This window comes from Dama dama, chromosome 9 (genome assembly GCF_033118175.1).
Source record: "Dama dama isolate Ldn47 chromosome 9, ASM3311817v1, whole genome shotgun sequence".
Lineage (NCBI taxonomy): Eukaryota > Metazoa > Chordata > Mammalia > Artiodactyla > Cervidae > Dama > Dama dama.
Window position 1 is genome coordinate 54,404,588 of NC_083689.1, and position 16,095 is coordinate 54,420,682.

A 16,095-nucleotide genomic window follows, 5' to 3' on the forward strand; every position below is an offset into this window, starting at 1 on the left:
TGGCACAGAGTCGGACACCACTGATGTGACTTAGCAGCAGCAGCTGCAGCAGTGGAGGGGTTTGTGTATACCTTAGCTTTTACATATCTTCCAATAATGAGAACTGGCAGCTGCAGAGCAATTTGTCCTCCACAGTTTTCTCTTAATTTTACCACATACTTAGGTTCACTCTTGAAATAATTGTGCATCTGCTCCCTAGTGCATTCACTCCTGCTTTTTCTCCTATTTTGTGCTGACAAATAGGATTATGGAAAAGCCCTACCTGATTTAGCCTAGGCACCTGGATATTTTTGTTTCAAATAAGAGATCTTTTGTTTTATATCTCAGTGTGAAGTACTACTTTGGAAAACTCTAATCTACCAGCTCTTCCCAGGGTCTCCAGTGGCAAGTATATTCTCTCAGCATTTTCTGGCATCTTGGTCCAGTTTTCTTAGCACTTGGTAACTTCTCTTCATATATACTATGGTTGAAGTTCAAGCGCTTTAAGGAGTTTCATCAATTTATTATTTTATTTTTTGTTGGCTATTCTTCTGTTGTTTTTGGTAGGTTTTATGGAGAAGAAATCCATTTTCATTTATCCATAATTGATTAAAATCCCTCTTTTTGTCTAGTTATTGCAGTTATGTAGGAAAACTATATTTTTTAACTTAGTCATCTCATCAAGCTCTTTTAGTTCTATTTATTTTTCTTTAATTCTCTGGGACTTTATGAATAGAAAATTTTATTACCTATAAATTTATCATCTATTAGTAACAGTATATTTTACCCTCCTCTCTAATACACACACACATATGCACACACACTTCCTTATCTTGTGTTGTCTAGAATTTCCAAGTCAGTATTAAATAATAGGTATTACATGAAGTGTGCTGTTATGCTTATGATTTTTCATGGCAATAATTCTGATATTTTTATTGTTTAAAATAAAGATGGCCATTTGGGGGGGTGATAGATGTGAAATTTTTATCAAAATTAAAAATATATATAAATAATTATGATCTGGAAATACTTTGTTTTGAAACTATAATATAATGTGAGATTTATGTAGATTCTTTTTTGGAGAATGTTGATAGTGCCTTTGTCAGATCTTTATTTTAGGTTAGGCACTCCTATAAAACTGATGTCAGATAGGGTGATTGGTAGTGGTTGCAAGCCTTCCTTTTCAGCCGCATGTGATGAAATTTTTTTCAGCAGCTCAGAGGAAGATCTGGTGTGACTGCTTACCAAATATGTAGGAATATGAAATTTGATATAGGTAAAATATGTGATTGAACCAGACTGGCTAGCTCTTAACATAATGTGACATTCAGCCAATTTGACTTTAAAAAATTAAGTGTAAAAGTCTAGGATTTTTTGATCTGTGGCTTAATAGCATCTAGAAAAAAAACCACATACGAATTTTAGCTTTAAATCCATCATAAAAAAGTTATGTGATGTGGCTGTTAGAGAACCAGATGCAAGATTAGACCCTTCCTTGATATGGAGTATTTAGAATGAAAAAGCAAGCATTATGAATTTAGAATGAAAAAGCAAGATATTATGACCAATCTGGAGCATGACTTTAAGTTCTGAGGACTATACTTTGAAGATGAAATAGAGTAAGATTTTATAAAGAGGTAATTCTAGAAAAATTAGCATAGTTATAAAAAGGAGTAAGAAAACACAGCATAGAGTTAATTAGAGTGAAGATTCATGAAAAAAATGTCTGAGATACTTTATATAATGTTATGTTATGGAGAAAAGCTTTGTACAAACTTGAGAAAGAAGTTCTATAGTAATGTGCTATTGGTAAAGTGTTCAGTTTAAAAAAGAAACAACAATGACTGACATAGGCTGTTGTGTCCTGAGAGTAGTTGAGCCACTTAATTTATGTGTCTGGAGCTTAGCTAGATATTTCAGAGACAAAATTGAGTGATACAGATCTCTACCCTCAAACAATTCACACTCTGTTAGGCTTGATTTGAAACCTTCATGAAGCAATATTATGGGATGAAAATTTGCTTAATGTGATTGTGATGTCCAATTTTTTAATTTACTTCCCATAAGTACCGAATATACTCCCAAAAGAATAACCTTAATTACTAAGAAAATCTTAAGTACAATAACATTTTGTTGACAAACTCTGGTGGATATTCAGGTCATTCTCCTGTTTGGCTTCAGGATCTCTAACATGAACTTATGCATTATGGCTAGCAATCTCTTGAATTTACAGATTACAGCCAAGTTTGGTGGGAGAGCATAATAATAAGTTTTTGCACTAGAACCCAAGCAGAAATCAGAACAGTGTTTTTGCACAGAGTCCTCTTAAAGTTGTACTTGCACCTAATTAAAAGCTTGAAAATACTTGAATTAGGAGACACTATAGAAAATGCCACGAACTGGCAAAATGAAATATTAGAAAGGAAGGGTTCTGCTATAGAGAAGTTATGTTAATTCATGATTTTAACCTTAACTAGTAATATTATACACAAGAAAAAAAGTTTTTAGACTTTCTCATCTTCGGGATATCCAAATATTTAGATATCTAAATATTACTTTCCCATAAACTCTAGTTTATATCAGTAAATATTGAGTGTGTGCTGTTGCTTCAGTCGTGTCCGACCCTTCGTGACCCTATGGACTGTAGCCCGTTAGGCTTCTCTGTCCAAGATTCTCCAGGCAAGATTACTGGAATGGGTTGCCATGCCCTCCTCCAGGGGATCTTCCCGACCCCAGGGACTGAACCTGTGTCTCCTGCAGCTCCTGCATTGCAGGTGGATTCTTTACCACTGAGCCACCAACAAAACCCAAGGTCAGGGGTGATATATATTATTTTTCATTTTATAGTCCTTGATAGCAGAGGAGTAACTTTTGATATGCCACATTTCAAAGATTACTTTATGATAGGCTTTGAAGCAGAATTATTTTAAAAACTGAAGTATAATAGAAGTATTTGTGCTTTGTTATAATTATCATATATATTAAATAAACAGGCAGCTCGTAAATAAAATAAATAGGTAGTTCAGTGGTAAAAGAATCTACCTGCCACTGCAGGGGAGGCAGTTTCGATCCCTGGGTTGGGAAGATTTCCCTGGAGAAGGAAATGGTAATCCATTCAACATTCTTGCCTGGAAAATCCTATGGACAGAAGAGCCTGGTGGGTTATAGCCCATGGGGTCCCAAGGAGTCCGGCACCACTTAGTGACTAAAACAGCAACAAGAGGCAGCCTGCCCTACTTCCTTGGAAGAAATAAGGGGTGGGTTTGTGATAGACAGAGGAGGTGATTGGTGTTTAGTGGCACAGTGAAGTTACCAATCCCACTTAGTCTTAAAACCAGAAAGCTGGAGGTGCCTGTTTATCCCTGCCTGCCCCACCTACATTTTAAGTGACAGTTAAAAAAATTATTAGAGAAATATTAAGGCATACAGTAAAGTTGAGAGAATTGTGTAATTAATTCCATGTATCCAGTACTCTCAGCTTCAGTAATTAGCCGGCAGTTTTCTGACCAGTAAATATAATGCCCTGAGAGCTTCAATTCTTTATCTGTACTCAGCTTTTGTCTTTCAAATTTTGGTTCTTGAGGCTTTGGACACTGCGATTGTATTAAAAGAAGGATTTGAGTGAGGAATTTAGTGTTCAAGGGGTCAGTCTCTTTTTCAGCTCTCCACCCTCTCAGGAGAAGCCACTAGTTGTAGGGTGCTAGGTGGAATTCGGAAGTACTGCGGCCAAGAGCTGTTTTTCACAGAACAGAGGACTGTCCCGATTTCCGTGCGGAAGACCGGAAAAACAAAGCTGGGGAACCGACAGGCATCAAGTCTGCTCTTACACCACTTCAGTACTGTTTTCTGAATAACAGCAAAGTTACAGAACAGTTTCCTGGTCACGCTCATGGGGAGTATCTCAGTATTTTCCCCTTCATTTTGTACGTCCAGGTTCAGTTTGGGGATTAGCTGTCAATCTTTCTGAGTTTCTGGTGCTTGATACTGACTGGCTTCTAACCACTTTCCTCGCCCAGAGCTTGCAGAGCACTCCCCTTAGGGCCTCCTGGGGAAAAGAGAAAAACTGCTGATTCTCAAAAAAAGCGGGAACGTTGAACCGGAATTGCGCTCGCTTAGTTTTGTGCCTTGAAAAGCGAGAGTACCGGGGAATGGTCCGCATATGCCCCTCGCTGGTTCTCGCTACAGAAATCTTGGCGTCTCCGGGTATATAAGAAAGTGCAGGAAAGACTTAAAGTCGCAGCGGAGAGGCTGAGAATCCAACACGGAACGCACCATAGCACTTGGTTTGGGGGTTCCTGTTTCCTTAAGCCTAGAAGGCGTAGTGGTTCACGGTCGTGGTCCCGCCTCCCAACGTGTCGGCCCGGCGGTTCCTCTCGGAATTCCGCCGTCTCTGCCGGCACTGTAGGGAGTCAGTGGGTCCGAGCGCCCGGGACCCGATGCTCGGCTCTCAAAATAGTCGCTGAGAGACGCCCAGCCGAGCTCAGCCCCAGTTTTAAGCCGTCTTCAGGTAGAGTTTGTAGACGTTAAGACTGCGGCGGTCAGGGTGTTATCCTAGGAAACGCGGTTTAAGGGAAGGTGTGTTAGTTTCTCGGAGCATCTCTTTGCCGCGCCCTGCGCTCGCTGCCGGGGCGCTGGGCGAGTTCCCGGTGGGCGGGGAACGGAGACGGCTCTTCGCGGAGCCCGGAGGTTTTCCTCGCCTCTGCACCCCTAGGCGGCGCTGCGCTCCTCCGCTCCCGCCGGCTCGGCTTTCCCAGACGGCTGCCGAACCTCCAGTCTAGCAAGCCTTGCTCTCAGCCGGCCGGTCCCGGGCAATTACGGCATTCCGAAGGCGAACGTCGGCTGTCTCTGCACCTTTAGCGGGCAGCGGCGGCCGACCGGCCCTCGGTTTTTTTTCCTTTTACCACGGCTCGCACTCTCCGGGAGTCCGGAGCATGGTCCCGGGTCACCGCTGGTGGAGCGAGGACGCCGAGAGGGAGGAGGATGGGGGGCTGGAGGGTGGCGGTTCTATGTTTGTGGGTTTCCTGCGGCTCTGTAGGGGGACAGCTGGAATACTCAGTGTCGGAGGAGACCGAACGGGGCGTAGCCGTAGGCAGTGTTGCCCAGGACTTGAGGCTGTCGGCGGCCTCTCTGTCCTTGCGGAACTTTCGCTTCCTTTCCAGCCGCGGCGAGACTTACTTCGGGGTTGATCTGGCCAGCGGAAGCTTGGTGGTCAGAGAGCCGGCGGACCGCGAACGGCTGTGCGGGGCCAAAGCTGCCTGCGTTCTGATCTATGAGCTTGAGCTCGAGGACCCGCTAGAGCTGCACAAGGTCCATGTTCACGTCCTGGACATCAACGACAACTCGCCTCACTTCCCTGCCGGCGACGTGCAGTTCCACATTCCCGAGTTCCTTATGCCCGGAGCCCGCTTTACTCTGCCTAATGCCGAAGATGCCGACGAGGGAAGCAACGGGTTGCTAAGCTACAGCCTGAGCCCCAGCCGGCACTTTAGCCTGGACAAGGGTTCGCGGGTCGACGGCAGCGAATTCCCAGAGCTGGTGTTGGAGAAAGCGTTGGATCGGGAGCAGCGTGCCACGCATCGGCTAGTACTCACCGCCCGGGACGGCGGGCTGCCAGCGCGCTCTGGTGAGGTACAAGTCACCATCGTCGTGGTGGACACAAACGACAATGCACCTGTATTTGAGCGCTCAGTATACCGCACCAAGGTGCCAGAGACTGCACCCCGTGGGACTGTGTTATTCCAAGTGCAAGCCTCGGACCCGGATGAAGGCTCCAATGGGGAAATCCGGTATTCCTTAAGCAACAGCACGCAAGCCAAGCTGCGACATCACTTCCACGTGCACCCTAGAAATGGGGAAGTGCGGGTCGCTGCTTCACTGGGTCCTCCCGAAACGCTGTTGGAGGCGTACATTGAGGCAAGGGATGAGGGTGCCTTCAGTCTAGCCAGCACCGCTAAACTGCTGGTGGAGGTGACTGACGTGAACGATCACGCCCCTGAGGTGAACCTTCTCACTCTCTCCAGTCCGGTTTCCGAGGACGCCGCCACTGGCACAGTGATTGCTCTCCTTAGTGTAAGGGATGAAGACCTTGGTCCCAATGGTAAAGTCGCTTGTAGCATGTACAGTGCAGGCCCCTTTAAGTTGAAGGCTTCCTTTGGCAACTACTACAACTTGCTGACTGATGGGCCGCTGGACCGGGAGCAAGTCAGTGAATACCAGGTTCTGATCACTGCCTCGGATGGTGGCTCACCTCCACTTAGCACTCGCAGGACACTGACTGTGTCAGTTGCTGATGTGAATGACAACACACCAAGCTTTCCTAAATCGAATCAGGAACTTTTTGTGGCTGAAAACAATGCCCCTGGAGCCTCCCTAGGACATGTGTTTGCCCAGGACCCAGATCTGGGGAAGAATGGCCTTGTCTTCTATGAGCTGTTGGATATTATCTCTGAAGGTCAGGCAGCCTCTAGCTTGGTGGCAGTAGATTCACCCAGTGGGGCTATCACTGCCAAAATTTCCTTTGACTTTGAGCAGCTCAGGGGGTTTCACTTCCAAGTGGAAGCCCGGGATGGTGGCTTTCCTCCCAGAAGTTCAACAGTGACTGTGAACTTGTTTGTGGTAGATAGGAACGACAATGCTCCAGTCATCTTGTTTCCCTTGTCCAAAAATGGCTCTGTCCCAGTGGAAATTGTGCCCTGCTCTGCCAGAACAGGACACTTGATCACAAAAGTGGTAGCAGAGGATGCAGACAGTGGCTCCAATGCTTGGCTTTCCTACTATATTTTTCAGGCTTCTGACTCAAGCCTTTTCAGAATTTCAGCCAACATGGGAGAGCTCCGTACTGCTCGTTTAGTTCTTCCCACTGATGCAGTTAAACAGAAGGTGGTGGTGGTGGTTCAGGACCATGGAGACCCATCACTCTCCACCTCTGTCATATTGAGCATGCTGTTGAGCAGCTCTGCCCCTCAGGTCCTTCCAGACTTTGAAGATGGCTGGGAAACAGGAGGGCACCTTTCTGCCCAGAACCTGTATTTAACAGTTGCCCTGGCCTGTATTTCCTTTTTATTTCTGGGGTGCTTACTTTTCTTTGTGTGTAGCAAGTTGAGCCAGAGTGCAGGTTGTTGCACTCAGAACTGCTGTCACTCTCCAGAGGAGCTGAGGTATGGGAGCAAGGTGGCTTCGAATCCTTGCATGTCATCAGCCACAATAGATGTTACTACAGTCGAAAGACTTTCTCATACTTATCTCTATCGGGCCTCCCTGGGACTTGGTTATGATAATAACAGTTTGCTGTTTCATGGGGAATACAGTGCTGCTGACCTGAGAAATCTGGCCTCTGGAGTAGGACTGAATGTGCCAATATCCTGTATCCAGATTCGGAATAGGAAAGGGGATCATGCAAATGTCAATGCCATGGTAAGCATATTTTATGGAATTTGATTCCCTTGAACAGGAGATGGTCACTAGCTATTTCTAAAATGTTATATGAGTCTTTGGCTGCATGTAATCCATTGAATTGAACACTCCTGCTCAGCATCCCCTGTGCTAAGGATTCTGGGAAGATCCAGGTGTTAAAAGAGATCGTATTTGGCCTCAAAGAGGTTGCAGTTTATTTTTGAAAAACCAAGGTAAGACATTCAAACCTATTAAAGAACAATTAAAGTAATACAGTATAAAGTTCTAAAATTAAAAAGAATAAACCACCAAAGTTTCTGGAACAGGTAATAAACAACCTGGGATGTCTTTGAATAATTCCTTTTAGGAATTTCTTTAAGGAATTACTTTAAACAAATATCCCTTCATTAGAAAACATATTTTTGAGCAACAGATATGTTTAAGGCATTCTGATACCTAAGGTGAGAATGAAAATTATGTAAGAGTCTTTGCATAATACAAACTCAGTATGAATGATGAGACATTTACTCAAACCATAACAATACATGATTTAAACATGATGATAACCTAAAACATGTAAAAATAAATTGTAACAGATGTTCAAAGAAGGGAGAGAGAGAACATTTAGACAGGAGAGGGGGAATCAGACAAGGTTTTGTGGTAGAGATGGCAGTGAATTGGATTGTGAATGCTATACCATTTAATAAAATGCAGCATATTCCCTAGGCTATATTTTATAGTGAATACTGTTTTGACAAAGTAGTCCTTTTTGAGAATGATATTCCAAAACATAGCTAATAGTTCCACACAGTATTTGTAAATATATAGAAATAATAAGCATGTCTCAGAACACTTATTTGTACTGACAGAAAGATGATACAGTTGGGTATAGGACTTGACAATCTTTTATTATGTGTTCTTATTGATGCATTTCACAAAGAAGACAGATGCATAATTGCCATGTCAGAAACATTTGTGTGTTCAAGGTGCACTTCCCATTCGAAGTCCATTCAACTTGGATTTAATTTTCTTATTATTTTAGAAGCCAGTAAACTTTGAAATAAGTAAATACCATGTTAAGGTATAATGTCCCTAAGAAGGCTTTCCTCCTAGCTCAGTCAGTAAAGAGTCTGCCTGCAGTGCAGGAGACCCGGGTTCGATTCCTGGATCAGGAAGATCCCCTGGAGAAGGAATGGCAACCCACTCCAGTATTCTTGCCTGGAGAGTCCCATAGACAGAGGAGCCTGGCAGGTAGTCTATGGGACTTGACAGTCTATGGGTTTGCAACAATTGGACACGACTAAACACACACAGCAGCAGCAGTGGCACCTAAGAAAGATTAAATTATTCAAATACTTCAGTTCATCCATAGTGGCCCTTGGTATTTCAAAACTTTCTGAGTGAAGTGGGAGCAATTGGATTAGCAATTTTCCAGTATTACTTTCTAACTTCTCATAGAGATCATGGATACAAGGGAAGGAGGTATGCAGAAGTTAGGGAAGGGAATGAAGGGAATGTTTTACCATTTCAGATGATAAGGGGGAAATTGGGTTATAAGTTACTCTACTTCAAATAATGATGTTAACTGCAAATAAAATAGATTTGCATCTTTTATTATAATTTTGCATATTTAATATTTACAGCATGATACAGTGGAATCCATTATATACTATATGATTAGTCAATACTTGTTGATGAATAAATGATTCAATTTGTGAATCTATGAATTGAGTGGTAACACTTTAATATATAGAGAAAAATTTACTTTTTTACTTTATGTTTATATATATAGCTAGCAGTTTAAAGGTCCTTTTCAAATGCATTATTTCAATGATTATTTTCTTCCTTATGATATATAATCATGAAACAACACAACAGGGATTTTCTGGTCTAGAGCTAGCATGAACAACATCAATGCTGTGTTCTCGGGCTTAATACCAGTCCAGTTTCTGTAGATGACAAAGTGATTAACAGGAATGCACATAATTACATTGTGAAATTTGCATGAATGAAAGTTAAAGTGCAGCTAATTTTAAGGGAGAAAATTGGTGCACAAGAAGTATTTCAGGTATCAAAACACAATGTGTAAACTCTCCGTCTATTAAGAGAATTCACCATTTCTTTCTTTTTTTTTCATTGCTTTCTGTAACAAGGAGAGATAAGAATACCAGTAGTGTCTATGAAGTTTGAGAATTAGGAATTGTTTGAGAGAAACATTCTGACTAGCCTGCAAAGGAAGCATAAGTTAGCATTAGGAAGGCCAATGGATCTGACAGAAGGAAACGTATCCACTTAGAAGGAAAGAATATTGCTAATGACAGAGGAATATGTCCCCTGCCACAGAATGTTTAAACTTACGTGAGTGATAAAGTAACAGAGATATATACTGTTTAGACATGGAGGACTATTGTGTCATCTCATCCATCCAGTTGAGCAGTCTTCCCATCATCGTTGATATTTTGCTTTATAGGTGGTTCACTGTTAATTTTTATGGGCTGGATATTTCCTTACATATAAAGAAAGTTTGTTGTACAAAAACATGGACAAAAATAACTTCTATGAAGCTGGAGTATTTGTAATTAAACACAGGCATTTATCACTTACTTTTTCCTCCAAGTGCATATCGATCCAGTCTTTTGATGATTTAGAAAAGAATGCTTGTCATGGTGTTCATTGAATGCCTTAAGAACAACTACAGAATTCTAGAAATAAGGTATTTATTGCTTCAGTTTTAGAAACCATCTATCTTTTGAAAAGCCTGCAATTTCATAATTTTAACTGTGTCCGAGTCACACAGAATCATGTTGATGCATATGTACTTTTATTTTGTTCTACTCTAAGCTCTTCTCTCTTATTTTAAAATAGAGTATGTTAGTATAGTTTACAATACTTAAAAAACAGCTTATGAAAATCAGGGGAAAAAAGAAACTCAGGAAAACATTTTATCTGTATCTCTCCCTTGATAATATTTAATAGATATAAGCAAAATTGACCTACTGTGCAACAAGTAAGCAATATGAGTCTCACGTCAATTTTTTTCTGTTAAGATTCTTGATAATTTAATTTTTTAGATGATATCTGTGATATATCTACTTCCTTTTAAAAACTGCATTGGCAGTTTTTTAAAGATAGTAAATATTAGTGTCCCCAAAGTGCACAACAGCATAAACTGACTTTGTTAAAAATTTCACATGAAAATTATATTTTTAACATACCAGTTTAAATTAAACTAAACCAAATTAAAGCAACTTCTCTTTTGCCAGGATCTATGGGGCATAAAATATTTCCCCTTTGCAGTGTCATATGTTAACAGGGTGGTAGAATGTTTTTGGCATTCTGGGTGTTTTTATTTGCTAACATATATTCCCCAAGTAGACTTGCCCATAGGTTAACTGGATATTTCCTTATATCTATTTTGACTTTGAAACTGATAACCACACTTTGAAAAACTTTAGAGTGCAGAATCTAAGGAAGCATGCAGGCTATATGAAATATATTCAGATTCAAATATATGGAGACAGCACAATAGTATTCTTTGTATAATATGGAAACCTCAGACTAATGAAAAGGAGAGAAGAGCATCATAACTTGAGTAGAAAAGAGAAAAGCAATGCTTTGGGGAGGTGTATGAGTGGAAAAGTTTTGACAGCATGTATGATAATGTTAATGACCTATTGATTTTCGTTGCCTTCAATATTTGCAGTAATATTTCAGAGACTAAATACTCTTTAGCTGGGTTGGGATGAAAGTAAACTGAATTACTAAGAGGCTTTTATATTGCTCAAATGCATGTAATGTGAATATCAGAAATAGCATTTGGCAGAATGTCAAATGAATATAGATCACAATCTAGGATTCTGACTAAAGTATGGGAAGTAAAGAATTTATTGGTAAGGATTATTCTTTAAAACCAAAACTTAATGATAAAGGTGGTTACTCACTTTGTTCCCAGTTTTAATTGATGAGAAGAGAATGGGTCAAGATATAAATAAGTTACATGTCTCTTTTATACTGCATTTATGAAAAATAATTGGCAAGAATAAGGCAAGAATACTGTAGTGGGTTGTCATTTCCTTCTCCAGATCTTCCCGACCCAGGGATTGAACCTGGGTCTCCTGCGTTGTAGGCAGACGCTTTACCATCTGAGCCACCAGGGAAGTCCCATATGAAAAATAATTAGGAAAAGAACTTCCTCCTCAATCTTTGAACACAGAAGGTCATTATATATTCATCTGGAACTTGTCTTAGAATCTAGGGATGAATATGCGATCATGTAGTCTTCTGTGCTGCAGAGAAAGAGAAAAGCCTTTCTGTCCCAGCTCAAATTGTTGGCTGTTCTTAGAGTCGTGTGATTGCCATGTACACATACACTAGTTTCATAACTGAGCTCTATTGACATACCTCAAAAATGTACTCTCTGAATTTCAGGTACATTATGCTTATTCTTTGGAATCTTTAAGCAAAGATTACAGCTGTTTTGTTTAGAATCAAAATGATGTTCTTACAAAATAAAAACAACCAATAAAGACATCTTAATAATGTATTCATTACTTGAGATTGGCATGTCATTTTCCTTTCTTTTAAGGATTTGCTATCAAGGTTATGCTGGCCTTATTAAGCAAGTTAGAAGTGTTTTTCTTTTTTCCTCTCCTTTTTTTCTAGTCTCTGGTCATGTTAAGATTGGTGATATTTTCTCAAATACTTAATAGAATTCACTAAGGATATTCTCTGTGCCTTAAGTTTTCTTTGTGGAAAAGTTTTAAATCATGAAATCACATTTCTTTACTATAAAAGAAATATTCATATTTTTATTCTTGTTTCATTTTTATAAATTCTCTTTTCCAGAAATACATTAATTTTATCTAAATTTTCAAATATTTAAGCTAAAATATACACTAAATATGGCATAAATTTTTTTTTATAATGTCCTCTTTGTAATCTTTTAACATTTACAGGATCTGTAGTGATATTCTTCTTTCCAATCCTAATGTTATTGTCAGCTCTCAGTTTTCCTGGTTAGACTTGGCAGTCACTTATTATGTTAGCCTTTTCAAGGACTAACTAAGTTTTTGGGATTCTCTTTCTTGTATATTTGCTTTCTATTTCATTGACTTCTGCTCTTAACATTATTTACCTTCTCATATTTCTTTATATTCAGTTTGCTATTTGATTTCTAGCTTTTTGTTTTTCAGGTTTTGTTGTTTCCAATGTATGGATTCATGGATTTAAAACCAAAAAATTTCCACTTAGTATTAGTTGATTCATGTAAATCTTATTTTTAAAATTTTATTTAAAATATAACATATATAAAAGTTCATATATCATACATTATCATACATACAAGTTCATATATCATACATGTACAGCTTGCTGAATAATCAAAGCCAACACAGTCATGTGATCACCACAGGGATAAGGAAGTAGAAGAGCATTACCAGCACCCCAAGCCCCCCTCAGCCTCCTCTATCACTGGGCTTCGCTGGTGGCTCAGACAGTAAAGAATCCGCCTGCAATGCAGCAGACCTGGGTTTGATCCCTGGGTTGGGAAGATCCTGGGAGAAGGGAATGGCTACCTCCTCCAATATTCTTGCCTGGAGAATTCCATGAACTGAGGAGCCTGGTGGGTTACAGTCTATGGGGGTTGCAAAGAGTTGGACATGGCTGAACCACTAATACCTCATTACTCTCATCTGAAAATATCACTATTATAATGAGTTTCAATGTCATAAAAATAGGATCATATAGTATGCTTATGGTTTTGTGTCTGGCTAATTTAATTCAATATTATACATGTGACATTCATCTGGCCTGCTGTGTGTAGCAGTAATCTATCCATTAAACTGCTGTTTATTGTGTTATATATCACAATTTATTTATCCATTTTTCTATTGATGGACATTTTTTCAAGTTTATTTTTGCTATTATAGACAATTATGCTATGGACATTTTCCCTATGTCTTTTGGTGCACACATTAGCATTTCCGTTAACAGTGTATCTAGTAGTAGAAATTGCTTGTTTATGTAGTATGAGTATTCTCAACTTTAATAGGTACTGCCAACGGTTTCCCAAATTAGTTGTTCCAAGTTATTCTCCCACCAGCTTGAGAGTTTTAGTTACTCCACATTCTTGAATAATTAGTATTACTAGTATTTACCAGCCTTTTACATTTTCATCATTATAGTGGTATGTACTCATATCTCATTTTTAAAATTTAAACTCTAGATTTGAGCTAGTTTTTTTTTTTTTCATGTAGTAAGCGAATATGGAACAGTCTACAAGGTGAATATTAAAATGCTTAGACCATTTGTCCCTTCCTTCCACTATATACTTTTTAAGTCAGGTTTATTGGTTGTTTGGGGAAGGCAGTGGTAACCCACTTCTATATTCTTGCCTGGGAAATCCCATGGACAGAGGAGCCTGGAAGACTACAATCCATGGGGTCGTAAAGAGTCAGACATGACTTAATGACTAAACAACGACAACAACAACAATTGGTTGTTTGGGAAATGTTGCTCTCTGAGTTATACAGATCTTCCAGATGTGGACACATTTTATTATGCAATAAAAAATAATATTTATCAATACCGTCATTGCTCTCATCAGACGGTTTTTTAGCATTGGAAGCTACAGGCTCACCATGGTAGACAAAAGTTTTCCAAAATTATAACTGTCACTCAAAATCTTAAATTTTAGTATTTGCAATGAATACTATCATTTATTTTCCTTACAGTGAGGGATTCATTTCATTCATTTTTAAGAGACTGTCTGCTTTCTGGTATTATAAATACCCAGATTCATTTTGTAAATTTCCTGTCTTGGACCTGGAATCAACCATTCCCCAAGGATCCTTCAATTCTTTTTTGTGGGAGATGTCATTTAGAAATATAATCTGGGTGGTAGGTGTGTTTATTCCTACAGGATTGAGTCAGTGTTTCTAGGTATTTTCAGTCACGGAACTAAGGGATATGCATTTGAAAAAAAGTAAAATCACAAGTTCATACTAATCTTTCCAATTCAAGTTCAGAACTACAAAGTTTTTAGTTAATTTCATTACTCTTACATTTGTATCTCCTTTCTCCCACCATAAAAATCCCAGTGTTCATTAATATCAACATAATTACTAATTTATTACCACACACTACTCAAAGAACAGATTCAGAAAACAGTACCAGCACTACACCAACAATGTGGTTACAGTAACAGTTTAATGTTTTTGCCATTCTTTTCATTTGTAGGCTGCATTTTATTAGGCTTGTACAAAACGTTGTTTAGTTGCTAAGTTGTGTCCAACTCTTTTGTGACCCCGTGAACTGTAGCCTGCGAGGCTCCTCCGTCCATGAGATTTCCCAGGCAAGAATACTGGAGTGGATTCTCCAGGGGATCCTCCTTACCTAGGGATTGGACCCATGTCTCCTGCATTGGCAAGCAGGTTCTTTACCATTGAGCCATCAAGGAAGCCCGTTGTATAAATTACCATGTTTTAAAGTATATTGGAATAGTTCATCTCTGTGTAGTTAAGCCACAAACTACATAGAGTTAGATTCACTTGTTTCAAATTGCTTTCAAAATTAGGGCTTTTTAAGTTTAAGTATTTTTGAACCACCTTTGTCCAATTCCCCCTCTTCCCTACCCCCACCTCTGGTAATCACAAATCTGATCTCTTTTTCTGTGGGTTTGTTTTTGAAGTATAATTAACCTACAGCACTGTGTTAGTTCCTGGTGCACAACATAGTGACTTGGTATTTCTATATGTTATGAAATGGTTGCCGTAATAAATCTAGTTACCATTTGTCCCTATACAAAAGGTATTATATCATTATTGACTGTATTTCCCACAGTGTACATTTCTTACCTTTGACTTATTTATTCTGTAGCTGAAAGTTTGTACGTCTTAATTTCCCTTACCTAGTTTACTCATCTCCCACCCTCCTCCCTTCTGGCAACCACTTGTTTCTTCTCTATATCTATGACTTTGATTCTATTTTGTTTATTCATTGCTTTTTTTATATTTGTTTTTCAAATGTAAGTGGAATCATGCCATTTTTGTTGTTGTGTGACATATTTCACTTAGCATAACAACCTCACAATCCATCCAGATTGTCATGAATGGCAAAATTTTATTCTTTTATATGACTAATATTCCATTATATATATGTGTGTGTGTGTGTGTGTGCATGCACACACACGCATCACATCTTCTTTATTCATTCATCTATTGGTGGACACTTAGGTTGCTTCCATATCTTGGATATTAATAGTGATTAATGCCGCAGTGAACATAGGGGATCTGTATATCTTTTCAAATTAGTGTTTTCATTTTCTTTAGAAAAGTATCCAGAAGGGGAATTGCTGGGTTATATGGTAGTTCTATTTTTACTCTTTTGAGGAAACATCATACTGTTTTCCATAGTGGCTACATCAATTTACATTCCTATGAACAGTGCATGAGGGTTCCACTTTCTTCACATGCTCATGAGTACTTCTTTCTTATTTGCTGTCTTTTTGATAATAGTCATTCTGACAAGTGCAAGGTGATATCTCATTGTGGTTTTGATTTGCATTTCCCTGGTGATTAGTGATTTTGAGCATCTTTTCTTGTATCTGTTGGCCATCTGCTTGTCTTCTTTGGAAAAATACCTATTCAGATCCTCTGCCCATTTTTTAGTCAGGTCATTTTTTTGATATTGAGTTATATGTGTTCTTTGTGTATTTTGGATGTTAGT

The 16,095-nt window shown here is 39.3% G+C and overlaps 1 protein-coding gene and 1 non-coding gene across 12 annotated transcripts in view; one reads left to right on the top strand and one right to left on the bottom strand.

Moving 5' to 3' along the window:
- The window catches only part of LOC133062479 (protocadherin alpha-C2), a 192,358-nt gene that overhangs the window by 101,129 nt on the left and 75,134 nt on the right, over positions 1 to 16,095 (top strand). For 3 of the 11 annotated variants that reach the window (XM_061151505.1, XM_061151516.1, XM_061151517.1), the window contains exon 1: positions 4,376 to 7,392. The exons of the other annotated variants lie outside the window; for them this stretch is intronic. In XM_061151505.1, the coding sequence (XP_061007488.1) occupies positions 4,960 to 7,392 (2,433 nt within the window). In that variant the 5' untranslated portion in view covers positions 4,376 to 4,959. Of the gene's footprint in view, positions 1 to 4,375; positions 7,393 to 16,095 lie in introns of those variants that run through there. 11 annotated transcript variants of the gene reach the window in all.
- Positions 11,457 to 11,528, bottom strand: TRNAC-ACA (transfer RNA cysteine (anticodon ACA)). Its single transcript has one exon. It is a non-coding gene; the product is annotated as a tRNA-Cys (tRNA).